Source organism: Aquarana catesbeiana, linkage group LG02, assembly GCF_042186555.1.
Source record: "Aquarana catesbeiana isolate 2022-GZ linkage group LG02, ASM4218655v1, whole genome shotgun sequence".
Lineage (NCBI taxonomy): Eukaryota > Metazoa > Chordata > Amphibia > Anura > Ranidae > Aquarana > Aquarana catesbeiana.
In genome coordinates this window covers 420298299-420325189 of record NC_133325.1, presented here as the reverse complement: position 1 = coordinate 420325189, position 26891 = coordinate 420298299, and the positions used below count along the sequence as shown (strand labels likewise).

Sequence of the window (26891 nt, the reverse complement as noted above, 5' to 3'; positions counted from 1 at the left end):
CTCGGTTCACACTACCGCGACTTGGGATCCGACTTGTAAGCCCTCAAGTCGCCCCAGAAAGAGATTCACATTACAGTGCATGGGAGCGTCTTAATAGACACTACTGAAGTCGCTCCGACTTCAGAGCGTACTCCCTGTACTACTTGGATCCGACTTTGATCCGACTTCAGCCTATTGACTATCATTGAAGTCGGATCGCCGTCTCGCATGATCCGACTTCGGCATGCGACTTGTGCTCAAATGATCTTGAGGGGAACTCCGCGCCAAATTTTAAATAAAAATCAGGCATGGGTTCCCCCTCCAGGGGCATACCAGGCCCTTGGGTCTGGTATGGACCTTGAGGAGAACCCCCTACGCCAAAAAAACGGCGTGGGGGGTCCCCCCCAATCCATACCAGACCCTTATCCGAGCACGCAGCCCGGCCGGACAGGAATGGGGGTGGGGACGAGCGGGCGCCCCCCCCCCTCCTGAACCGTACCAGGCCGCATGCCCTCAACATGGGGGGTTTGGTGCCTTGGGGGAGGGGGGCGCGCTGCGGCCCCCCCCACCCCAAAGCACCTTGTCCCCATGTTGATGAGGACAAGGGCCTCTTCCCGACAACCCTGGCCGTTGGTTGTCGGGGTCTGCGGGCGGGGGGCTTATCGGAATCTGGGAGCCCCCTTTAATAAGGGGGCCCCCAGATCCCGGCCCCCCACCCTATGTGAATAGGTATGGGGTACATGGTACCCCTACCCATTCACCTAGGGAAAAAAGCGTCAATAAAAAACACAGTACACAGGTATTTAAAATAATTTATTAGGCAGCTCCGGGATCTTCTTCCGACTCCGGGGGTCTCTCCGGCGTCTTCTCCCGGTGTCCGCATCTTCTGCCGGCTCCACCGCTATCTTCTGGCGCTCTTTTGCCAGCGGTGGTCCGGACCTCTGGATCATCTTCTTCCCTCTTCTCTTCCAGAGATGTTGACACGACGCTCTCCCCAGCCAGAATGGTTTCTGTGCGCTCTGCAAGGGACTTATATAGGCGGTGACCCCGCCCCCTTATGCCGTCACAGTCCCTGGGCATGCTGGGTCTGTGACGTTTTAGGAGGCGTGGTCACCGGGTGATGACCACGCCCCCTTATGACGGCACAGCCCCAGCATGCCCTGGGACAGTGACCTCATAAGGGGGCGGGGTCACCGCCTATATAAGTCCGTTGCGGAGCGTTCAGAGACCATTCCAGCTGGAGAGAGCGTCGTGTCAACATCTCTGGAAGAAAAGAAGAAGGCAGAAGTCCGGACCACCGCTAGCAATTGAGCTGCAGAAGATAGCGGAGGAGCCGGCAGAAGATGCGGACACCGGGAGGAGACGGCGGAGAGACCCCCGAAGTCGGAAGAGGACCCCCGAAGTCGGAAGAAGATCCCGGAGCTGCCTAATAAATTATTTTAAAAAACCTGTGTACTGTTTGTTTTATTGACGCTTTTTTTCCCCTAGGTGAATGGGTAGGGGTACCATGTACCCCATACTCATTCACATAGGGTGGGGGGCCGGGATCTGGGGGCCCCCTTATTAAAGGGGGCTCCCAGATTCCGATAAGCCCCCCGCCCGCAGACCCCGACAACCAACGGCCAGGGTTGTCGGGAAGAGGCCCTTGTCCTCATCAACATGGGGACAAGGTGCTTTGGGGTGGGGGGGCCGCAGCGCGCCCCCCTCCCCCAAGGCACCAACCCCCCCCCTATGTTGAGGGCATGCGGCCTGGTACGGTTCAGGAGGGGGGGGGGGCGCTCGCTCGTCCCCACCCCCATTCCTGTCCGGCCGGGCTGCGTGCTCGGATAAGGGTCTGGTATGGATTGGGGGGACCCCCCACGCCGTCCTTTTGGCGTAGGGGGGGTTCCCCTCAAGATCCATACCGGACCCAAGGGCCTGGTATGCCCCTGGGGGGGGAACCCATGCCGGATTTTTATTTAAAAATTGGCGCGGAGTTCCCCCTAAAGATTCATACCAAACACAGTGGCGGGGATCCAAGTCGGATCCCCGTTCATTGAAAGTCGGATCCACAAGTCGTGTTGAAGTCGGGTTGAAGTCGTGTTGCAAAGTCGCGTTGAAGTCGTGTTGCCCCTGTGTGAATCGAGCTTAAGAGGAGTTAGTGTTTGTGTACATGGGAGTAAAAACTGTCCCAATATTGGTCAGTGGGAAGAAAATGGTGCCCTATCATTGAGGTAAGTGATATTTGGAAAGCTGCCAATCCACTCACACCCTACCATTGCTGTTTAGTGATCTTTTCCCTTTTGTGTATGCTCTGTCCAACTCCTCACTTTTGCGAGCAGGACGACATCATGGTTGACACTGTCGGACAGGAGATTATTCCATCTGTCAGTGCCTGCTAAAGTTCTTTCCCAGGTTCTGGACACTCTGCATTCAGTCGCCAGTACCCCCTGCCACCCTACATACAGGAGATGTGTTGTCTTTAATACAGGTAGTTTGACGTCTGCTGCTTTAAAAGGAACCTGTCATGGAGAAATATGTTGGCTGCAGTTGCTGTCATATTTTAAAATGCTAATTTAGTTGGCTGTCATGCTAATCCTCTGCCTTTTAGTGCTTTGCATCCCTGTGGTTAAAGAAGTTGAGAATGTTCAGACAAACTGTGGCTGTGTTTTATTCTAAATACCCAGTCATGTGCAAATGAGATGAACAGGATTTAGACTTTTTTTTTTTTTCTCAACTCGCTAGGTAAAGATGCTCAGATTTTCAAGCCTTATAACAGGGCTGGACAGTTCCTATTCACCTTACCCATATGTTCCCTTTACCTCCAGGACCAGAATGTGCCTGCAATGCGTGATACACAGCCACAGTGTGTGTGTGTGTATATATGTGTGTGTATATATGTGTGTGTATATATATATATATATATATATATATATATATATATATATATATATATATATATATATATATATATATATATATATATATATATATATAATTTTTTTTTTTTTTTTTAAAAAGGCATGTAAACACGGCAATACGGACATTTTAAACGTGGGTTACTATCAAGTTAAATCTTTCTGGAGAGGTTGTAAAAATGTCCCATGTACATGAAGCCTAAAAGATTAGAAATTCACTGGCAGCCCCTCTATCATAACTAGATTATCTTATCTATCATAACTAGGATACCTTTTTACAGCTATCCTAAGACTGGTCACGTGACTCCCGGTCCGTCTCCTACTCCAATCCAGGGCTACTGCAGGAGTGGCTGAGCGGCCATATGACCTCCCCAGCTGACGTCGGAGCGAGATCTCGGCCCCTCCCGCAGTAGCCCTGGATCGGAGTAAGAGAGCGGCCGGGAGTCACGTGATTGGCCTGAAGATAGCTGTAATAAGGTATTTAGAAGCTTTGTTTTAATTAAACATTTACCCTGTGTGTTGTGCCTAGTTATAATAGAGGGGGTCCCTATGACATACATTTGGAACAAGAAGTGAAGGGAAATTTTCTCCAATGGAACACTGGTTTATAACTCTTCCTTATTCTGTTCAAAATGGGGGAGGTGCTTTAGTTCTAGTCTAATAAAGTTTGAGTGACCTCCTCAGTGTCATCCCAGTTTGTGTACTCTAGAGTGGCTTCCTAATAGTGACCATGCCTCTGCAATGTGTTTGCACAGCTGCCTGTGGTTTCCAGAGTGACAGTGCAGGAGTGCGTCAAGGAGACAGTTGTCATCATGAAGTGCTGCAGGATCAGTGAGTGTTTTCATAAAAGCTGCAGATTTAAAAAAAATGAACCAGATTTAGGGTTGGTGTTTGCAAGATTGTTTATCTGAATGCTTGTAATGTATTTTCAGATTTAAAGGAGAAGTACAGCTAAAGCTTGTTTGGCTGTACTTCTCCTGTGGATCCCAATAGTACAGTTCACTCTGCTGAAGCCTGCTGATGTCAGAGTCGGTCCTGGCTGGGGAAAGATCGTGACCATATGGTCAGTATCCACCCAGGAGCCTGGACCGGCACCTGGCTCAGTCTCTCGGCTAGCTGCTGAGAGCCTGAGCCGGCCCCTTCCGCCCCCACCAAAGCCCAGAGCTCTAGTGATGACTGACCATCACAGCTCTCTGCTCAGAACGGCTCAGAGAACTGAGCGATCAGCAGTGTTTGATTGCTCAGTTCTCACCCTTAGAGACGATGGGGTCCAGATGCAGTATCGCAGGTAAGTGATTTAAAAAATACAAACCATGGATGAACAAACAGGGCCACATCCATTAATGCTAAGCCAGGTGACATGTATCCAGAGAAATATAGCAATGGTTGAAATGGCTAGGATCCAATATCTGGGTTGGAGAATTTGTGTAGCCCTAGGTCTTTAAAACGGGAAGAAAATGTGTCACCGGGAGAGGGGGTGGGGGGGGGGGTGGAGATGAATAAGTGGCTGTTCCACTTTCGGGTGGAACTCTGCTTTAAATTGCAAGCCACTCTGGGTATACTTTATTTTCTGTATGTGCCTTGAAATTTTTTCTCAAATCGCCTTTCAGGACAACCTTGGAGACAGCACAGCTCTGCCCATTTTCCAGGAAACACATATGCAGCTTTTAAATCCCTCCTGCTTCTCCCTGGCTTTCGTTATTGTGTTTCCTTCGCCATGGTGGAAGCGCATACTGAAACCTGGGAGCTGCCCTCTCTCCAAGGTGGAGGATGTAGGCTTACCTCTGTCTTTTTCTTTTGCAGTGACCATCCTAGCATCCCTCCCAGTACAGGCAGGGGATGTTCCGGAGTCCCCGGTTTCTCCAGCTCAGGGGATGCAAGGGCCTGCAGGAGGCGTGGCGTCTGTGTGCCCAGGGTCCGCTGGCGTGGCTCTGGCGGGTGGCGCTGCTGGTTAGCGGCATGTTGCGGGCCCCGGCCGGCGGGTGACGGCATATCCGGTGATGCGGCTTCCTGTGGGGGCGTGGCGCTAGTGGTTCCAAGCACCTGGAACACAGAGACTAAGGGGTGGGTCCGTCGACTACGGTTCCATCTTTCGAAACCGGGAGAATTCAAAAACCAGATGGTTTCTCAGTACTCCACTGCGATCTCTGCCAATGATGGAGGAAAGACCGAAAGCCACAGCGGAAGCAGGCGCCCCAAGCACCGGTCAGGCCCAGGTAAAGAGGGGTACAGTGGTGCCTTTATTCTGATCCATATGGGCTTATGTTTTGCTGCTTTGTGGGATCCTCCCTGCAGGAAGCCCTTGGCTGCACGGTCAGAGGTTACTTCACTCGGACCTTGCAGTGTGGACTGGGTGGTTGTTGTTGGGATTTCTCTGCTCGGGGCACTGTTTCCTTCTTGTCTGGTGGTCTAGCTGTGCACTAGGGGTTGGTAAGTTAGAGCCCAAGGTGAGTTTAATTTTTTCTCATTGCTGGAAAAAGCGTTGGGAAAGTCCAAGCATTCAAATCCACCAAGTCAGAGGAAATGTCCCTCCTGCAAGAACCCCTTTAGAGATTCATGGCAGAAGGCAATGTGTAGGTCCTGTATTAAGGACTTGGTTGAAGAGGAAATGTCCCAGCAATACAAGGACTTGTTCTCTTCAGTACCGGAACTTACAAGCTCACTGAGTTAACTCCATGCTGGTACAGAGCCTGGCAGTCCAGGTTGAGCCCCAGCAATCGCCATCCAGCCCGAGGGCATCCTCCTCCAGAGCAGTGGAGGTTGTGGACTTAGGCAATGAGGGGGCAAGTACTCTTCCCTCCCTCAGGGATTCAGACGAGGAGGAGGACGATAGCCGAGCCTCTAGGTACAAGCTATCTTTGGAGGAAGTGGACGACCTTCTGAGAGCGATCTACACTACCCTTGAAATCCAGGAGGAGAAGGTGCCACTGTAGGTTCACGACAATGTACCAGGGACTGGATGACACTAAACGGAGTATTCCCAGTCCATAGAATCCTCCCGGAGATGGTAAAGAAGGAATGGAAGGACCCTGAGAGAGGCCCCTTCTTTTCCAAGACCCTTAGGAGAAGGTTCCCCTTCGCAGATAAGGAGTCAGAGGTATGGCATAAACCATGACTAAATGCTGCATTCTCGCAGGTTTCCCAATGCACAGACCTAGCATTCGAGGACATGGGGGTGCTGAAGTATGCGATGGACAAAAGAGCGGACTCCCTCCTGAAAAGAGCGTGGGATTCCACATCAGCCAGCCTGAAACCTGCGATGGCTTCCACGGTTATCGCAAGGAACCTTTAAATGCTGGGTAGAGAAGCTGAAAAGCCACATAGGCACATCACGGAAAGATCTTTTGAAATCCTTTCCATTGATACTGAAGGCAGTAAAGTACATAGCTGATGGATCTGCTGAATCAGTTAAGATGCCAGCAAGATTGTCATCGCTGGTGAATTCAGCCAGACGTATTGTCTGGCTAAAAACTTGGTCTGGTGACACGGCTTCCAGGATTAAACTGTGCGGCTTACCTTTCTCGGGTGATCTTCTTTTTGGTCTGGACCTTGAAACAGTCTTGGACAGGACAGCCGACAAGAAAATGCTTTCCCTTCCAAGAACAAACAGATCAAAAAGAATTTTCATGCTGTTCAACAGCCCCACAAAAATGGGGATCAACAAGAACTGCTGGGTCTTCCAAAGGGGTAAGGGAAGAGGGGTTCTCTTCAGATCTCCCCCAGACCAGCCCCCTAAAGATTGTCTGCCTTTCACCTACTGTGGAACAAAACTACAAGCCTGTTTGTGAAAAAAACGTCATCTCCCAGGGATATAGTCTGGAGTTTTCAGAGCCACCCACCGAGCAGATTCTGTTACGGCCCTGCCAAGGGATCAGGAAAAAGCTTCTGCAAAGATGAGCCTGCTGCAGGATCTGATTCAACAAGAAGTGATTATCCAGGTCCCAAAAAGTCAGGAAGGCCGAGGCTTCTATTCCCATATCTTCTTGGTGAAGTAGCCTTTGGGGAAGTAGCGATTGATTCTGAACTTAAAGATCCTGAGCAGATCGATCCGCTACAAACATTTCAGGATGGATACGAACCATTCAATCACAAAATTACTGACTCTAGACTGTTTCATGGCATCCCTAAATCTAAGGAACGCCTATTTACATGTCCTGATAACTCAGGCTTCTCAATGCTTTCTACGTCTAGCCCTCAACTTGGGGACCTCAGTCTGGCATCTCCAATTCGGAGCTCTGCCGTTCGGACTTTCATCCTCCCCCGGAATCTTTACAAAGATGATGGAGGAACCTCTGAAGTTCAGAGGGTTTTCAGTCATCCGATATCTAGATGACCTGTTTTTTGCAGACTCCAAAGAAAGTCTTGACAAATTTCCAGGTGTCTCAGGCTCACTTCAAGGACTTAGGGTGGCTCTTGAATCTAGAAAAATCAAATCTAGAGCCCACTCAGGAGATGAAGTTCCTGGGCTATACCATAAACTTGGTGCTTCAAAAAGTTTTTCTGCCACAGGAGAAGGAGAAGATCAATCTGCGGTGAGACAGGTTCAGACCAACCTCTGTGTCAATCAGATCAGCCATGGCAGTCTTAGGCCTTCTCAGGGCATCGATTCCAGCTATTCAGTGGGCCAGATTCTATTCCAGACCCCTCCCAGATTAATATATTACAAAGATGGCCACGCCAGGAGCTGCTAGAAAAACAAATCAAACTTACTTCAAACGTAAAGCGGGCGCTCTGGTGGAGGAATGCAACCAACCCGGCAAAAGGTCTTTCCTGGGTCTTTCCCCTAGACAAACATCTAACAGACGCGAGTTCTTGGAGCTGAGGTGCCCACCTGGACGGTCAAACCTCTCAGGGGGCCTGGTCCAAAGCGGAAGCACGAAAGTCCTCAAATTGGTGGCAACTGAAGGCGATCTTTCTCGGTCTCCTAGCTTTTCAACAAGTGGTAAGGGGACAACACGTTCAGTTTCTCTCAGACAATACAACTGCAGTAGCTTATGTGTTGACACAAAGAGGAACCAGGAGCAGAGTGCTCCTAGAGCTGGCCGGTCAGCTACTTACCTGGGCAGAGCAGAATGTGAGAATGTGGCCTCATTGTCAGCAGTCCATCTGAAGGGATCCCAGAATCTGCTAGAAGACCTACTAAGCAGGAGGTGACTGGTGGAAGCAAAGTGGAGTCTGAACCAAGAAGTTTTCTTGATAAAAACTGAAGCTTGGGGGCAACCTCCAAATAGATCTGTTTGCCAGCCAACAGAACTTGAAAGTACAGAAGTTCTTCTCTCCACTGAGAAGACCAGGCATAGATGCTTTCACCCATTCGTGGCATTACCAGCTGTGCTACGCCTTTCCCCCCCTTTCCCCATGTTTCCACTGGTTCTAAGGAAATTCAGGGAGGAAAATACCAATCTGATCCCGGTCATTCCCTTCTAGCCAAAAAGGCCCTGGTTCGACGCTACTAAACCTGGCCACAGAACCTCCCATGGATGCTGCCGCCCAAAAAGGACCTGCTAAGGCAGGGGTCAGTGAACCATCCGGAAGCAGACCGATTAAATCTAACTGCTTGGTTTCTGAGGAAGACTTTGACAGCCAAGGGGCTGTCTGGTAAATTAGTGAAGACCCTACTTTCCAGTAGAAAAGTAACTTGGGCCATACCTGAAAGTTTTGAAAAAATTAAATTCCTGGTGCACTTCTAAGGGCCTCCAGGTCAAAAGTTTAATGTCAGTCTTAGAATTTCTCCATGATGGATTGGAGAAGGGGCTGGCAGCCAGCACTCTGAAAACCCAGATGGGTCTATCAGTTTTTTTGAGAGGACTATCCAGAGAAGTCTTAACTTTTTTTTTTTTCGGGCACTTGCACAAAATAGGCCAGTAGCCCCCAAAGTTTTTCCCAGTTGGGATTTGTCTGTTTTATAGGGTCTCACGGGAGCTCCGTTTGAACCCTTACAGGAAGCATCCTACAGAACTTGGTTTTAAAATAATTTTTCTGGTAGCCCATCATGTTGGCAAGAAGTGTCAGCGAGCTTTAGGCCCTGGCAGTCACAGAACCTTTTTTTTTTCTGAAGGTCTTTTCAGACAGTGATCCTTCAAACAGACCCAGTGTTCCTACCCAAGGTTTCTTTGACCTTTTACTGCTCACAGGAAATAGTCCTTTTCACTTTCTTTTCAGTTCCTGCTAATCCAGAAGAGCTTTTCACACACTGGACAATAGGTGATGTTTGTTATTCTTTCTAACAGTCACTAAAGAATTTAGAAGGTAAAACGCTCTTTGTGAGGCTCATGTCAAGGGGAGAAAGCTTCCAAAAGCACGCTGGGCAGAAGGCTTAGATTGGCAATCACGGAGGCCTACAAGGCCAAGGGAGAAATGCCCCCTCAGGCATTGCTGCTCATTCTACAAGATCAACGGCAGTTTCTTGGACCGAAAGGGCCGGTGCTACCCCTGAACAAATTTGCAAGGCTGCCACTTGGTACAACTACTCAACATTTCTCCGAAATTATAGGTTGGACTTGCTGTCTGCCACAGATCAAGCCTTCGGCAGAAGGTACTGCAGGCAGTAGTCCCACCCTAGGGTAAGTTTCTCGGTTATCCTCTCCAAGGTTGTCCTGAAAGGCGATTTGAGAAAGACTTGGTTAGACTTACTGTTGACAGTATTTATAAGAGCCTTTCAGGACAACCACTACTTCCCTCCCTTGTTTATCTTAGAAGTGGTTTTAAGTGTCTGTCATGGTGGTTATCTGTGCTTTATTTTCCAGTACGTCTTAGACCACACAATAACTGAAGCCATGGTGGAAGAGGAGGGTTTTAAAGGCTGCATGTGTTTCCTGGAAAATGGGTGGAGCAGCGCTGTCTCCAAGGTTGTCCTGAAAGGCTCTTAGATTTACCAGTGACGATATTTCTAACTTAGTTTTTTTGTATATGTAATGAGTTTGTCCATGCTCTATAAGTACTCTAACAGTGGTCATCAACCCTGTCGTCAGGGCCCACTAACAGGCCAGCTTTGCAAGATAACTGAAATACATCATAGGTGATATCATTTGCTGCTCAGTGATTGCAGTATTCTAGTCCATCTCCCCAAAGTAATACATAAAAACTGGCCTGTTAGTGGGCCCTGAGGACAGGGTTGATGACCACTGCTCTTTAATCCTATATATGTATATAAAAATTATAAAAAATGTTTTTTTTTTTTTTTCTTTTCAGCACCTTCCTGTATCTGAAGTTCTTGGTCGTCTGGGCTCTGGTATTACTAGCAGACTTTGTGCTAGAGTTCAGATTCGAGTACCTGTGGCCATTTTGGCTCTTCATCAGAAGTGTATATGATTCTTTCAGATACCAAGGCTTGGTATGTATATTTTAGGCCTACAGTTACTGCTATTACTTGATGCCATTTTCCTAAATTATTAATGCAATGTGTTTTAATATAAAAAACACTGCTGTTCCTGATGGGGATAGTTCTTGATGTCCAGCAGTGTTTTCTAGCTAATGATTTAAAGTGTGGGTGTTGACAAATAGCTAAACATGCAGTTAAAACAGATTACCTTTTCTGCTCAGACGTTTTATAATCCACGTACCCCTGCCAGATACGGTTCAAAAAACATTGCATGTGATTCGCACTGCATTGCTGTGCAGATCACATGGGATGTCTGCGTGATGCAAATTTAGGTGTAAAAAACTGGCTGAATTTGCATCGCATTCGGACCAAACTCGTGCAAGATGTTTTTTTCTTTGAACGGATCGCGTTGGATGTTCAAACCCATTGGATCCGATTCTGCAAATCGTGCTGCGTTTTGCAAACTAATTGCGGGGCGTCATTAATATACACTCCGCAATCAGTTTGCATGAACAGGTTTCGATGTTGAGGTCTTGCAGCGAATTCGCACCGCATCTAGTGTGAATAGGCCCTTAGACCCCTTTCACACTGGGGCGCTTTTCAGGTGTTTTTAGCGCTAAGAATAGCGCCTGAAAAGCACCTCTCAAGCCAACCCAGAGTGAAAGCCTGAGTGCTTTCACACTGGGGCGGTGCGTTTGCAGGACGGGAAAAAGTCCTACAAGCAGCATCTTTGGGGCAGTGCGGGAGCAGTGTGTGTATATATCTATCTATACATCTATCTATATATCTATATACATACATCTACTGTAGATATATCGCCACTATAACAGTGGTAAAGGGGTCTAAATCTCACTTTCTCGCAATCCTCAGTTTTTTTACATTGTATTGTCTAATGTCCTTATAAAAGAAAAGTGTTCCTAGCAGGGTATCTGTATTTCTCAATTTTCCAGGACTGCATTTAGAGGCTTCTCCACCTACATACAGAAAACGCATCAGCCACCATTTTTAAAAAAGCGCAACATACTCCTAAGCCTCAATGTTTGTTTTTTTTTTTTTGGGCATTTAGTGTATATCCCCTATGGCAGTTTCCCCAGCAAACTCTGGTTTTCTGACCTGAAGTTGCAGCTCATGCAATGCACGAGATGACGGCACCCTATACATGGCTTCCAATATGGTGTTAAGGCTCCAGTCCTGTTCCAGAGGTGATGCACTTCTGATCCACGGGCAAGCCACGCAAAAAGGGCCACAAATGTATTTTCCGATCTCGGAGACCAGGGAGACCCGGGTGCGTTATGTACCTTTTGAATTTCCAACATACATAACTTTTTGGCTTTCTCATCTGAGTGAACTATAGAAAGGTACTCTGGCTTACTTCAGTGTATTTTTATCTGTTGGACGAATAGGATGAAAAATGTTTTTTCATCGTAACTATGCAACTATTTTGCTAAGTATTGAGGGTAGTGTCTGTGCAAAATGTAGTTATTAAGGTGGCTCATACTTGCTTCCATTCCATCTAAACATTTGGCTATGTTCAGGTCTAGGGGGTGGAAGTCGTACCTATTATAGGTTATAAGTGTCTACTATACACACCAGCTAGTGTGCATAACCTTAGCTTTTTATCACCTGGAACTCCCTCAGTGTCTTCACTGGATAGATGTATAATATTTTAGTAGGCAGAGGGCAGGTTATACCTAGGTCCTGTGATTATGCACATTGTCTGATGGCATAGGCATCAATTGCATAGATATTGCTTATTGTGGGGTATCCCCCCCCCCCCCGAGCCCCCGTTTTACTTACCTGACCCCGATCTTTCTCCGACTGGGAATGAGCACACCAGCTCTACCTGGTGTCTTGTGTCCTGATTAGGTTAATAGCAGAGAAGCCACTGGCATCCGCTGCTGTCAATCAAATCCAGCATAGCCTAGCTCTGAGGAAGGGGGTGCGCCCCCCGAAACGCTTTAGCTGTACTCCGTGTTCTGTGCATGTCCATGCATTGTTTTTATGGCATTTTGTGAGTACCCACTTTTATATAAAACATTTTTTTTATTAAATTATCTTTGGTAATGCACTAGGTGTGCACGCCTTCCATTTCTGTTTTTTTTGTAGTTCCTTTTGGATTACCACATCTGAGGAAGGCAGCATCCACCCAGTTTTGGATACCATATATACCTTTCACACCACCACCATTTTATTTGACATCTGTTACTCCACACCTTGGAAGACCTATTAGCGCTGGAAGTGACTGTTTTTTGTATCTCTACTGTTTTTCTTGCTGGAGGCTGCCATTTTGCTGAAGCCCAGAGCCTCTGAACAGCAGTAAATCTGTAGGCTGTCAGCAGATCGGCCTCTATGAATTCAGAACTGTGCCTAAAAATGCAGAGCAGTTGAGCATGTACAGAGCAGAGTGAGACAATGTATTACTGGATTTTTAAAAGTATAGGCACTTATGTTTAATGCTATACCTGCAAAAAGGGGCCAGCCTGAAGTTATCTAGCAGGACTTAATTTTCTGATTAAAGTTACATTTTGAGTAGTGATCTACACAACTTACACCAATATTGAAACAAGCCCCAGGGTTCTGGAGGGGGCTCAGACTTCAAACACTGGGCAGGACAGCTGACATCTGCAGTCAGATGTGGGGACAGTGATTGCATATGCAAGCATGTACAATCTAACTGTTGTTGCATATCACTCATATGTAGTTTTTTTTTTTTTTAACTATGCATTGTTATGGCAGAGCTGTAAATAGCTCATCTGTTGTTGCTGTCTGATTTTAACCGCTTGACCTCTGGAAGATTTATCCCACCCCTCGCCCACTCGTGACAGGCCATTTTCTTTTGCGATACGGCACTGCGTTACTTTAACTGACAATTGTGCTGTCATGCAACTCTGTACCCAAATAAAATGTCCTTTTTTTCCGCAAATAGAGCTTTCTCTTGGTGGTATTTGATCACCTGTACGTTTTTTTTAATTAATATTTGCACTATAAACAAACGACAGTTTTGAAATTATTTTTACTTTCTGCTTTAAAACCAATCCAATAAAAAATTGAAGAAAAATTTATTCTGCTACGTAATTTTTTGTAAAAAAAATCCCAATAAGCGTATATTGATATATTTGCGCAAAAGTTGGTTTACAAACTATGGGATGATATTTACTAGTAATGGCGGTGATCAGCGACTTATAGCAGGACTGCGATGTTGCGGCAGACCTACTGACACTTTTTAGGGACCAGTGACACTAATACAGTTATCAGTGCTAAAAAATGCACTGTCACTGTACTAATGACACTGGCTGGGAAGAAGGGGTTAACATTGGGGCGCTCAAAGGGTTAACTGACTAATCAGTGTTTTACTATACTTGTGAGGTGCTTTTACTAGGGGAAGAGAATAAATTTATTCCCTATTTTTCAGGGATACAAATTTCAGCTCTTCCCTCCTGTCGGAAGACCACCAATCTACCTCTCTGCTTGATGATCGGTGGGTGCCAGTAGACATCCAGTCCACGGTACCAGCTGCTCAGCTCCCGTTGTGTATGATCACATCGGAAGCTAGCCAACACGCATGCGCGCCCCCTACCTGGAAGAGCCGAATCGCGTGCGTGTGTGTGTATATATACGTGATCCGGTGCAGAGGTGCTGCCCTGTAGCAGTAAAACGGCTATATGGCTGACCTTATGTGGTTAACTGCCTGCTGGGAAGTAAATGCGGAAGGTGCATGACTAAGGACTAACGTCCGAAACGCGTAGGCTGTTTTACTGGTTTGTACATGCATTTAATAAAGGGATGTCATCCTGAATGCTGACCATCCCTTTTCTAAATGCGGAAAGTCCCTAAACTCGGTTCACTACAGGGAAAGACAGTGGCCAGGGCCAGGCACATGTCACATCATGAAACTTTTTCTTTTCTCTTGGGTGTAGGTTTTTTCTAATTCCCCATTACTTCCTGTACAGACCCAAGGGTCTGTGTAAGCAGGGGGAAAAGTGAGCATTTTGTTATAGCCCTCTATATTCAATATTTGGGATTGCCTGCTGCAAAGACAGTGCAAGACTCCTCATAGGATACTACCAATCAACAAAGTTCTAATTTACCAGGGCCCTATCCTACACCTCCACATACCAATGCATGGGTTAGTGCCTGATTGGCAATCTAGCAATTTCTGAGTAATTTTTTTTCTATAGTGATCAGATGGCTCCTCTTTTCATCCCTTTTATATACTGATGGACAAGGGCGTTATTTGTTTAGACTGTTCTCCAAGTAGCTATTTGGCAACATCAGGATTTGCAGTGAAAGTCAGTTTAGCTATCGTGGAATGCTATGATACCAATAGTCTCTATAGTTCTTACTGTAGTCAGGGTTTAAGAATTGGAGATCTTTCCCCATTCTCAAACCGATTCGAGGATAGAAAGCAAAATCTCTATTCTTGCTGTGCCTGATTGGCCTCCCATTGGATGGTGCCTCCGTGGTTCCAGGGCCAATGACATCTGGCGGGCCAAGCCACGTTACAGCAATGTTTTTTTTTTTTTTGCCCATTTTTAGGTGTGCATTCTGACCCCCACTGAAGGGGTATTATTGTTCCTATGGTCTTCCAGTGCATGGGGCATTTTCCCTTTACCCACAGATGAATTGATTTCGGTAATAGGTTCCTGAAACCTGAGATTTTACTTTAAAGTGTAAGTTTACCTTTACAGAAAATCTGTAAGGTGAACTTACACTGGACCCCCCTCCCCATCGCACCCGGTCCCGCTGTACCTGAGGCCGGTGATCTCCCACACTGAGACATCATATAGCTGCTTTACCGGTCCAGGGATTTGAAATCCTTGCGGCATTCTCTCCTCTCCAACGCTGACAGGATGGGCTGTGTGGGTTCTGGTTGGTCGGCGCCACCTATGTGACGGCGTTGACCAAATAGAATGCCTCCTATTCGTACCTTTAAGGTACGTTTTTAGGAGATTAAGCCATGGAGGATTTCAGATCCCTAGGCTGATTAAGCGGCTATACAATGTGTCAGTGTGGGAGATCGCCAGCTTCAGGTACAGCAGGACCAGGTGCAATGGGGAAGGGGGTCCAGTGTAAGTTCACCTTACAGATTTTACTGTAAAGATGAACTTACCCTTTAAGAAGAGGCTGCTTTATGTAGTTTTAGAAGTAGAACCTCTTGGTGTATTTAGAAGTAATTTCACAAGTCTTTGGCCTCAGTATTGACAGGGGAAGGGGTTTGCCTCAAGAGTTCTACAGAGCTGCCACCTTGTTCAATTTTTCACACGTGGTTTTGACACGCCTGTATGGCCCTACTCTCCTGTTAGGAAAAAGCCTTATGGAATAGGTCCTGTAGCCAGTACAGCCTCACCCTAAGAGGTTATTTCTTTCTAATTATCTCAGTTGCTGACCTGGAAGATGACGTGAGAAAACAGAGGTTACCTGGTTATCATTTTCTTGGAATCTTCCAGGGCAGCATAGCTTCCCTTCCCTATGCTCCTATTTTGAGTTTGTATTTAGCATTTTGTGGTTATATCAATGTTGTTCCTTCGGGACTGTTATCACTGAGGCTCAGGAGTATGTTGCTTTTTTTAAAAAATCTGTAATGGTGGAAGAGGTTTCCTTTTAAGCCTTCTCTCAGTGCTGCCCTGGATGATTCCTAAAAAAATGTTACCTGGTAGCTAACTTTTTTTATTTGTTGAACTTATTAAAAGTCGAATCCGTTTCCTTTAGGCCGTTCTCTAACCATTATTGGTGCATACTGACTGTAGACTCCCTGTCTACATGATTGCTATACACAGTAAAAAAGCAGAGTTTACGTTGCTGTGCCGTTTATTTTAAATAGTACTCTAACAAAATAAGGAATGCACCTGCACTACAGTGAACCACAACACAAAACATAGGGGGCTTAGAAATGATTAATCTTGCGCTGCGGCTTGTTCAAAATTAATGGGCTACTATGCACTTGTTGGTGCAACACATCCTAGTGTGAGAAGTCAGACTGCCTCACACATTCACCCTCTGTTTTGAATAGCGCGCAGAACGGTTATACCCTCTGTCAAGACCTAAAGAGGATCTTCACCCTGTAAACAAATATTTAACAGTCCGCAGCTACAAATCCTGTAACTGCTGACTTTTAAAAAACATATCTTTTACTAACTTTCTGTTGCATCTCTGGGACAAGTAAAGAACAATTTCTCCAATAGTTCAGAGAAAAAAATCTTGGCATGTTTCACCCTTCTCCACTCTACTGTTGATGAGGGTCTATTCCCCACAAACCTGGGCTGTGGTTGTGTGGGTATGTGGGCAGGGGGTCTATCCATTCACCAAAAAAGTGTCAAAGTAATAAACTGTTTTTGACAATTGCTTTATTACAAATAAAAAGTGTCCCCCGATATAAATCCATTGTTCACACTGCCTGCGGAAAAAAAAAAAAACTTTCACTCATTGACAACCGACCGCAAAATGCCTCCTTTGCCGTTTGACAGCCCTTATATAGGTAAGGGTGGGGCCACCTGGCAACATCACCTGCTGTCGCTGACCCCCGCATGCACTGGTCTGTGATGTCACAAGGGGGCTGGAAGAGACCCTTGTCCCCATCAACATGGCTCAAAAGCAAGCATCCCCCCCCCCCCCCTCCCTTTCCTGGCCTTTCCGTGCAGGTTTAGGAGATATTTCCAGTACCTACAGGTAAGCCTTATTATAGGCTTACCTGTAGGGAAAAGTGGTCTGTAAGGGTTTACAACCACTTTAAGCATCATTAAAATCCCTGCTCCTGAAAAAACAATTGTTTGTACACAATTTTACATGTCCCCCAGGGCAGTACCCGGACCCCCATACCCCTTTTATGTCCAATTACTTGCATATAAGCCATCAAAATGGGCATTTTTGATTCTTCTTATTCAGCTCCCATAGACTTCTTTGGGGTTCACCTTTCAGGTCAGAACTTTTCCCCTGTTTGGGATTTCTACTCCCATTTCTACTCCACAATATAAAGGCTAAAGCTGGCCATACACTTTATAATCTGAATGTACACTCTCCTTTATAGCCACCAAAGCTACAAGAACAAACCTAAACGGCCTTTCAAGTAATATCAAATCGGGCAGGCCCTTCTTGATGGTAACTCTAAAGGAGTTTGTACAATCAGATTGTATAGTGTATGATCGTCTGAAGTATTCAGTAGGTCAAGATAGCTAGGATTGTGCTTTGCGATAACACAAAATGTGTGCTGAAGACCGCTCCGAATGTCTAACAAGACCAACAGTGTTTTTTGCACTTATCAAGCAGAAATAACCAAATGTTTTCAACTATATATTAAACAGACCAAAAAGAAGCAAATGGGGGGGAGGGGGATTCACTGGGGGTTAAAAAAAGTATATGTTTTTTTATTTTTTTGTACTGGAATGAACAGGGTACAGAGCCTAATAGACGTTATATCATGGTATCTCAATTTTTAGATTAGTCCACCTAAAAAAAAAAAAAATTCATTTGATTTGGAAAGGTCAATTGCCTCAGTGCCTTGAATTTAGTTTTCTGTGGAATTTTTCTTAACGTGTATCTCTGCATTCTCCTTTGTCTTGGCTAACTTTTTTTAATTTTTTTTTTTTTTTGTATTTCAGGCCTTCTCAGTATTTTTTGTGTGTGTAGCATTCACGTCGGATATAATATGTCTCTTATTTATACCAGTGCAATGGCTGTTTTTTGCAGCCAGTACCTATGTATGGGTACAGTATGTATGGCATACAGGTAAGGCTTATTTTTACTATTTTTTTTTAACTCGTTTGCTTAAAATAATAAGTTTAGCATCTTTATCAGCAGAGTCCCACATCAGATAAGCTAGCACAATTTACTTTTTTTCCTAGTTAAACTTGGTGTTTTTTCATTTGAATTCTTCCTACAAACCTTCACTGAAAGTTTCCATATTACTATTTCTAAAATGATTTTAATTTTTGTGCCAATGCAAATCATGTGCTTGTGAAATTTTCATATGAAAATTATACATTTGATTTCCTATAGAGCTTTGTTTGCTGTCAGAGTTTCTAAAGGCTCAATGTTTTTACGTTTATGCATGAAGGTAAAATCACCTGTGTGCTGCTTTGCTCAGCCCCTCCTAATCACCTGAGCTCCATCTCGATCCAGCTATGTGCACGAGAGCCTCGGCCCTCTGGAGAATCACTCCTCATTGGCTGGGGCAGCAGTGGGAGCCAATCACAGCCAGTGAGCCAATCAGGAGAAGGCGGGGCTGAGCCGCAGCTGTGTGTGAATGGACATGTGGAGCTACGGCTTAGGATCTAGCCTGCTTGGGTGCCCCAGAGCAAGCTGGTTGCTCTGGGGGGAAGGGCGTGAGGGAGGGGCGGGGAACCTAAGAGGAGGATCTGGGCTACGCTGTACAAAATTACTACACAGCAGCAGGTAAGTATAACATGTTTGTTATTTAAAAAACACAAGACTTTAATATCACTTTAAAGTGTACCTAAAACCCAAAAACATAAATGCATTGCAGCTTACAAGATATGGTGATTGCATTAGTTTGTGAATTTCAGGCTTTTTTTTTGTCTCCCTTTTCACTGGCTAATCCAGTTAACCCACTTTTTTGGAGACAGCGCTGACTCACTGTACTACATGCAGGGAGCAGCGTTGTCACTGTAGCATGCCCTCATTATTTGGACCATGAACACCACCTTGTTATAGAATTTTAATTTGCATGAAGCTAGAAGCACACAGTATTGCTGGCAGGACCAACAGGTATTTATCGTCCATTGAGAGATGCAAGAATTTTAATAGTTGGGCTATACTGCTGACTTCAGGAGGTTTAAACATCGGCAAACAGAAAAATCATGATAGGCCAGTTTCTGTAATACCCCTCCTCTCCCCCAGCATTTTGCTAGTGTCCTGGGAGATTGGATGCCTTTTCATCAGCTCTGAGTAAAGTCAAATGTTTTGCTAGCCTTTATTTTTTTTCCCCCCTTACTAGCTTTTTCCTCTGCAACTTTAGTCAAAGATTCCTTGCTTGTTGTTGCTTGAGATGGTCTCTACCTAGCAGCTATTTGGACTGGTGCTTCCTCAGCACTAGCCTTTGGATTGGACATGTAGGGCTAGCCAGTAACTTGACCTTCAAGTACGGGGCTCTGCATTGTGGCAGTTTCCAGACCTTTAGTTGGCTGCAGAGTGTTTTTTAGGTAGACCCATAGCACAGCCGCAGATATGAAACTATCTTTGAAGACTCACTTAGTGAGTAACGCTGGTTGGGCTGAAACGTGGGCCGCTACTTGTTTTGTTTAAACCTCTGAGAGCCTGTTTACATTTCCTGCCACCTCTAGTTTACTGCTGTAAATATTTGGTGTGACAATCTTTTTCATCAAACCAGCATCAGTTCTTACACTTGCACACTTTGTACACATGCACAAAGTCAGCGATTTTTGTAGGATTAGAATCAGGTGTATAATCAACCAATTATACCAATCAGGTGCTAATCCTCATCCATTTCAAAAAGTAACTGATACTGCTGTGTAGGAGGCTTAAAACAGGGTGAGGAACAGCCAGACTCTTCTAAGATGAGGTTGTGGAAGTTGGTTTCATGTCACAGGTCATACAGCAACAGGACGCAAGGTAGTTATACTGAAACAGTAAGGTCTTTCCCAGACAGATTTCAAGATGTGGTGTTCAAGCTCTTTTGAAGAAGCACAGAGAAATGGGCATTGTTGAGGACCATCAATCCAGTGGTCAGCTATGGAATCTTAATACAGCAGATGAAAGATACAACATGCATCCTTTTGACTGACAAGGCACTGAGAAATGAGCAATGTTGAGGACCATAGATGCAGTGGTCAGCCATGGAAACAATGATGAAAGACACACCATGCATCTCTTTGACATCGGAAGATGTACAGCAGTGCCATTAGCCAGAACTGGTGTAAACCCACCTGTCCAGAGAATTCTGGTCAGAAGTGTTTTTCATTGAAGAATTGAGGGCAAATAGCCATATATCTGATGTGGAAACATGGCTAAGCAACTCAACTATGCATGAAAACATAGGAACTGGGGTGCAGAAAAATGGCAGCAGGTGTCCTGGACTGATAAGTCAAATTTTGAAATATTTGGCTGTAGCAGAAGGCAGTTTGTTCAGAGCAATACAATGAGCGTCTGCAGGCAAGTGAAGCATTGTGGAGGTTCATTGCAAGTGTGGGGCTCCATTTCTGCAAATGGGATTGTAGGATTAGGTCAGGATCATTGGTGTCCTCAATGCTGAGAAATGCAGGCAGATGCCTATCCATCATGCCATACCACCACAGAAGTATGTGATTGGCCCCAAATTCATTCTGCAGCAGGACAATGACCCCAAACATACAGTACAGTCAATGTCTTTAGGAACTATCTTCAGTGTAAAGAGCAGCGATGAGTCCTGGAATTGTTGGTTCGCCCCCCCACAAAGCCCTGATCTCAACATCAAGTCTGTCTGGGATTACATGAAGAGTCAGCCTACATCCACAGAAGATCTGTGGCTAGTTCTCCAAGATGTTCGGAACAACCTATCTGCTGACTTCAAAAACTGTGCAAGTGTACCTAGAAGAATTGATGCTGTTTTGAAGGCAAAGTGTGGTCACATAAAATATTGATTTCTGTTTCTCCTCTGTTCATGTGCTTTCCATTACGGTAATGAATTCTGTTTATGGATGCATTCTTAATGTATATGATTTTTTTTTACACCTGCCTAAAACTTTTGCACAGTAGTGCATGTGCCTCCAGTTTTTTTGCTTTTGTCCTCAGGTGATGAATGCTTCTCTGTAGGAGAGATGATAGATTTAGGGATTTCTCCCATCAAGACTAATAACTGCACCAAGCCACTGCGTCTGAGGGTTTCAGCTCTCTGTATCAATGCCTCTCAGTTTTGTACTGTTCTGTACCTGCACCTCCTTGTCAAGGCAGAAGCGAGGATGACCTGTAAGCTGCTACTATACTAGACCCGGTGTACAGAGTGCAATGTGTGCAAAGCCACCGTTTGCTATACAGGTACAAGGCAGTGGTTTGCCTGGGGCCCAGTCCTTGAAGATCTCCCATCGGAGGGGGGAGAGAGACTATGACCTGGCCTTGTGCTAATGCGTCTTTTCTACTTCTAGCCCCCACCCCCCTTCCCCCATTGTGGGATAGTTTGATCTCCTGTAAAGAGCCAGCTGTTTGGATACTTTGCAGTTGTCATCTTTCTGTAGGACCGAACAATTGCAAGGATCAGTCAGATGGGCCCTCTCGTGTCTGATATCAGTAATTATCTCTTAATAGTGGGTAAGGATGTTCATTCTTAGCCATCTCTAAAAAGATTTGTTCACTTTGTACCTTTTGGATCCCATGTCAACAGTCAGGAAATCTACCCCTCTTTCTCCAGTCAAGGGTGTGTAGGGTAACCCCGCGTAAGATGACCTTCCCTTTTGTTGGCATTCAGGCTTTCTCTGCCCTTCTCCTATTTAATGACCTGGAATCTGGGCTCCACAAGAGACCTTCATATTATCTCTGTCAGGTAGTTCCTGGTGGGACCATCGGTCTCTTCAGGTGGTTGGGGTGGTCTTTTCCTCCCGCCCCAGGTAGAACCCTCTGAGAAGGAGTGGGAGTCTTTTTTTTTTTTTTTCCCCCCCATTACGGGTAGAGAGACCTGGTCTCTTTGCTCGATGTCACTAAGCGTACGCCTCTCACAGCACTATCTCTCCCAAAGACAATGCTTTGAAATCTGACTCTACTCCATCAGTGTTCTCCATGTTCAAGAGGGAGGTTTGCACACCTAGGTGCTTTCCCTCATCTCCATGGAAGGCAGAAGACATCACTGGAGGGCTTGTGTCCCCCTGGATTGTCAGCAGGTCACACAAGCTTCAGGAATCTGCTGTCAAAGGGTAGGGTATGTCTGGAGGAATTTGTGGGACCTTATATTTCTGGGCATAGACCCACCTTGGGGGGTTGTTCCACAGCCTCATGAGGAAGGTACCCCTGAGACCTTCCCTTGCTCTGCCCTTAATTGAGTGAATGTGTTTAACAGTGAAAAAAAAGAAAACAAATATAGTTGCCACATTTATGGACTAATAAGCTGCATTATAAAAAATGTGTGTTCTTGGGTTTAAACTTACTATTAAAGTGACTGTTGCTATGCAAAAGTTATCTGGAAAAGCTATACCTTTTAAAAGAGTAAATAGGTTACTCTTGTTGCCCATTCTGCAGAACATTGTTCTGTTCACTGAAAATCATACTCTGAACTGTGATAGGTAGCAGCAGGGCCGGATTAACATGGGGGCTGATGGAGCTGCAGCTCCAGGCCCCTGCCTTAAAATCAACCTGCCCAGCCAGCAATATAAGCCCGATTTTCTCCTGTCCATAACCTTCTAATGGGACAGGAGAAGCTGTGTGTAACTGTAGGGGTGTCTGGCTGCATCTGTTTGCTCACTGTGGTTATTACAATGTCACAGTGCACAGTCCCCCCTACACAAATGGGAGAGGCTAAGTCGGCTCTGCCTTTCCCATCCCCCTCTGTGGTCTGTGCAGTGAAGGAGTCCTGTGGGTGGGAAATTATGAACAGAACACTGGCAGATAGAAGGTGAACAGGATATCTCTGCGTGATAAGCCTCCAGGGACCATCCAAATATGAGCAAAGTGACTGGACTCTTATCTCCCTTCCCCTCGTTTTTAAAGCTGTTGTATACCCGCTGACACTTTTTTTTTTTTTTAATACACCTGTAAGGCAAAAGGCATAATGAGCATACTAGCTCCTTATGAAATACTTACCTTAGAATGAGGCGTCGGTATCTTACCTGGTCCACGCCGAGGTAGCTGACATGTTGCCTCGGCGTGTCTTCTGGGTATCGCGGCTCCAGCACTGTGAGTGGCTGGAGCCGCGATGTCGTCACTCCCGCGCATGCACGCGGGAGATTTCTTTCCGGCAAGGTCCGGCATCTGCCAGGCCTTCAGCCGAGAATCCCCTGTGCGCATGCGCCGCTGCAGTCAGCGGCTCATCGCAAGGGGAATATCTCCTATATATTTTTTTTTTACCTACAGGTAAGCCTTATTATAGGCTTCCCTGTAGGTAAAAGTTAAAAATTGACTATACAACCGCTTTAACTTTTTTCTCCAGCAGTAGCCAAAGTGTTTAGAATTGTCATCAGCCTGTGGTAGTGCTTGGTCCCTTGTGCTTTTAGGTGGGTTCACACTGATTTGCTATGTTTTGGCCCATTGCTGGTGTGTCCAGTTTTCCTGCGTTTTACCCACAGTCCTATTGATTTCTATTAGGTTGTGGGTTTTTTCTGCATTTTCTGAAGGCGCACCAAAATTCCTACATGCTACATTTTATCTTTGGCGCACTGTCAGAAAATGCAGCAAAACCTGTAACCTGATATATCAATAGGACTGTAAGCTAAAACTGCAGATGCACAAGCAGTGCGGCCGACTGCAGCACACCAGTGTGAGCCCAAAGGCTTGCACACACGACCCCCCTGTAGAACTTGGTGGCTAGTGGCACACTGTGTTCGGTGGCAGGCTGTGGGTGGCAAGTGGCACACTGGTGGCAGGCTGTGGGTGGCAAGTGCCACACTGTCTGGTGGCAGGCTGTGGGTGGCAAGTGGCACACCGGCAGGCTGTGGGTGGCAAGTGGCACACTGTGTTTGGTGGTAGGCTGTGGGTGGCAAGTGGCACACTGTGTCTGGTGGTAGGCTGTGGGTGGCAAGTGGCACACTGTGTCTGGTGGCAGGTCGCACACTGTGTCTGGTGGCTAGGGATGAGCCATACACCCCTCGGTTTGATTCGCATTCAGAACATGCGAACAGGCAAAAAATTTGTTAGAACACACGAACACCGTTAGTCTACGGGACATGAACATGTATAATCAAGTGCTCATTTTAAAGGCTTATATGCAAGTTATTGTCAGAGTGTTTGGGGACCCGGGTCCTGCCCCAAGGAACATGTATCAATGCAAAAAGAAGTTTTAAAAACGGACGTTTTTTCGGGAGCAGTGATTTTAATGCTTAAAGTGAAACAATAAAAGTGTAATATTCCTTTAAATTTCGTACCTGGGGGGTGTCTATAGCATGCCTGTAAAGGGGCGCATGTTTCCCGTGCTTAGAACAGCCTTACAGCAAAATTACATTTCTAAAGGAAAAAGTCATGTAAAACTACTATCGCTAGCGCCGGCTATAATGAATTGTCGGTCTGGCAATACACATAAAAGTTCATTGATAAAACCAACATGGAATTTCCCCACAGGGGAACCCTGAACCAAAATTTAAAAAAAAAATGCGTTGGGGTCCCCCTAAATTCATTACCAGGCCCTTCAGGTCTGGTATGGATGTTAAGGGGAACCCCGCGCCAAATTTAAAAAAAAATGGCGTAGGGTCCCCCCAAAAATCCAGACCCTTATCCGAGCCCGCAACCTGGCAGGCCGCAGGAAAAGGGGGGGAGACGAGAGAGCGCCCCCTCCTGAACTGTACCAGGCCACATGCCCTCAACATTGGGAGGGTGCTTTGGGGTAGCCCCCCAAAGCACCTTGTCCCCATGTTGATGGGGAGAAGGGCCTCATCCCCACAACCCTTACCCGGAGGTTGTGGACAAGGGGGACCCCCAGATCCCCCCCCCCCCCGTGTGAATTGGTAATGGGGTACAAATGTACCCCTACCATTTCATAAAAAGGTTAAACACATGAGACGGTTTTTGACAAGTCCTTTAATTTCTTCTTCTTCTTTTTTCTGGTCTTCCTTCGATGTTTTTCTTCTTCCTCCATCTTCTTCCTCCGCTCTTCTTGTCCCGCATCTTCCTCCGGCTTTTTCTCCGCTCCGTCCACACGATCCGCCTCAGTGGGAGTGTTCCGCCGTGTGACGCTTCGGTTCTTCTGACACTTCTTATATAACGGAGGGCGGGGCCACCTGGTGACCCCGCCCTCTGACACACAGGACCTTCCCTGTGGCTTTCCCCTGTGTTGTCAGAGGGGGGCGGTGGCAAGTGGCACACTGTATCTGGTGGCAGGCTATGGGTGGCATCTGGCATGCTGCATTTGGTGGCAGGCGATGGTGGCAAGTGACAATGCTGCATCTGGTGGCAAGTGACACTCAGGTTCCCACTGATTCTGCATCATGGTGAGTTGAACTATTTCACTATATCTTACAATGTAGTAATAGAAATAATGGAATTTGATCATCCTGGCGCCATAACAAGCATAGTGTCAGGATGATTTTAAGTGCTAACCAGCCATTTGCCTGAAAAATCACCCCCGCCACCTATTTCCCCATCCATCCCAAGACTACATCCCCCCTCATCTTTTTTTGGGGGGATGTTACTGAATGGCAGTTTAAAAATGTGGTCGCCCTATGTTGCTGTTAGTGAGAGACCGCATAGCAGGTGGTGTTGCTGCTGCTCAGAGGCTGCACGGCTGATATTAGTGGTGAGAGTATATTTAGTTTGTTTTAGCAAAAAATGTTTGCATTTTCATTTTGTTTCCATAAAAAGGCCCACCAAAATCCTCAGCACCAGGCCCATGATGCTCTTAATCTGGCCCTGGGTAGCAGACACTTTGGGAGTGTGGAACCAGTGAATTCTGTGTGGTGACCCAGAAGTTCAGTGCTCCCAAAGTGTCTGATTACCAGTGGGCTACAGAGGCTAATTTCTGCTCAACATGTTGGGCAGTGCGGAACACAGTGGTTAGTATTTTTTCTGTTCTTTTGCAAGTCTACCTTTTGTTGAGAAACCTTTTGTATAGCCACAAGGTCCCCTTAAGGCTGTTTAACGTTTTTATTGCTAGCATTGCTTATGTGCAATAAGGATGTGGAACACTCTCTCACAATTGGTAGTGGCTGCAGGGAGTATATTGATATTTTTAAGAGACTCTTGGATGTGCATCTTAAAGAAAACCATACAGGGATATGGGAAATAGACACCGACACCTATGCAGGTTGAACTGGATGGACTATTGTCTTCAACCTTGCCTACTATGAAACTAAATATGACACAACTGTTTCTAACCCAGTTCCAAAAAAGTTGTGATGCTGTGTAAAAATCTACATAGAAACAGAATGCAACGATTTGCAAATCTCTCTCGAATGCTTGTAAGTGTGTGTAATGCATTTAGGCGCGTTTACAGGTGTAACGTGCTTGGGCATTTAATTGGCCACAATAAATCTGCTTATTGAATGTATTGACTGAATGTATCCATTTATTCTGCCTATTGAATGTATTGACACTCGAGCGCTAAAAAAAGTCTAGCGGTAGCGCTTGTTTACAAACTGCAAGTGCTCTTTCTGCCAAAACTGCTGCTCCTGGTCGCACTGGTGTTTTGTTTTTTTTTTTTCCCTACCTTAACCTCCTCTGCCACTAAACTCCTCCTAAAACCTATCTGTGCGTGGACACATAGGCTAATATGCAGGGGCCTTTTAGAGGCAGGGGGAAAAAAGCCAGATGTCTCTGGGAGCACGTTTAAAAAAAATAAAAAACTTCCAGTGTGCAATGGGCCGTAAACTGAGAAAATGTACTAATTTAAGGAAAATTTGAAGGTAATTGTGAAATTGATGGCTGCAAAATGTTGGGAAAAAAGTTGGGGCAGGGCAACAAAAAGCTGGCAAAGTGGTACTTACAAAGAGCTGGAAGAATATTTTGCAACTATTCGGGTTAATTGGCAACAGGTCAGTAACATGATTGGGTATAAAAAGAGCATTTTGGAGAGTCAGTGGCTCCAAAGTAAAGATGGGCAGAGGTTCACGAAT

At 45.8% G+C, this 26891-nt stretch overlaps 1 protein-coding gene across 2 annotated transcripts in view; it reads left to right on the top strand.

Annotated features, from left to right (window-relative positions):
* MACO1 (macoilin 1) overlaps positions 1-26891 on the top strand; it is a 105737-nt gene that overhangs the window by 35514 nt on the left and 43332 nt on the right. Inside the window, exons 2-4 of one of the 2 annotated variants that reach the window (XM_073615458.1) lie at positions 3632-3707; positions 10068-10209; positions 17793-17919. In XM_073615458.1, the coding sequence (XP_073471559.1) occupies positions 3632-3707; positions 10068-10209; positions 17793-17919 (345 nt within the window). The remainder of the gene's footprint in view (positions 1-3631; positions 3708-10067; positions 10210-17792; positions 17920-26891) is intronic. The other variant, XM_073615459.1, reaches the window with a different exon arrangement.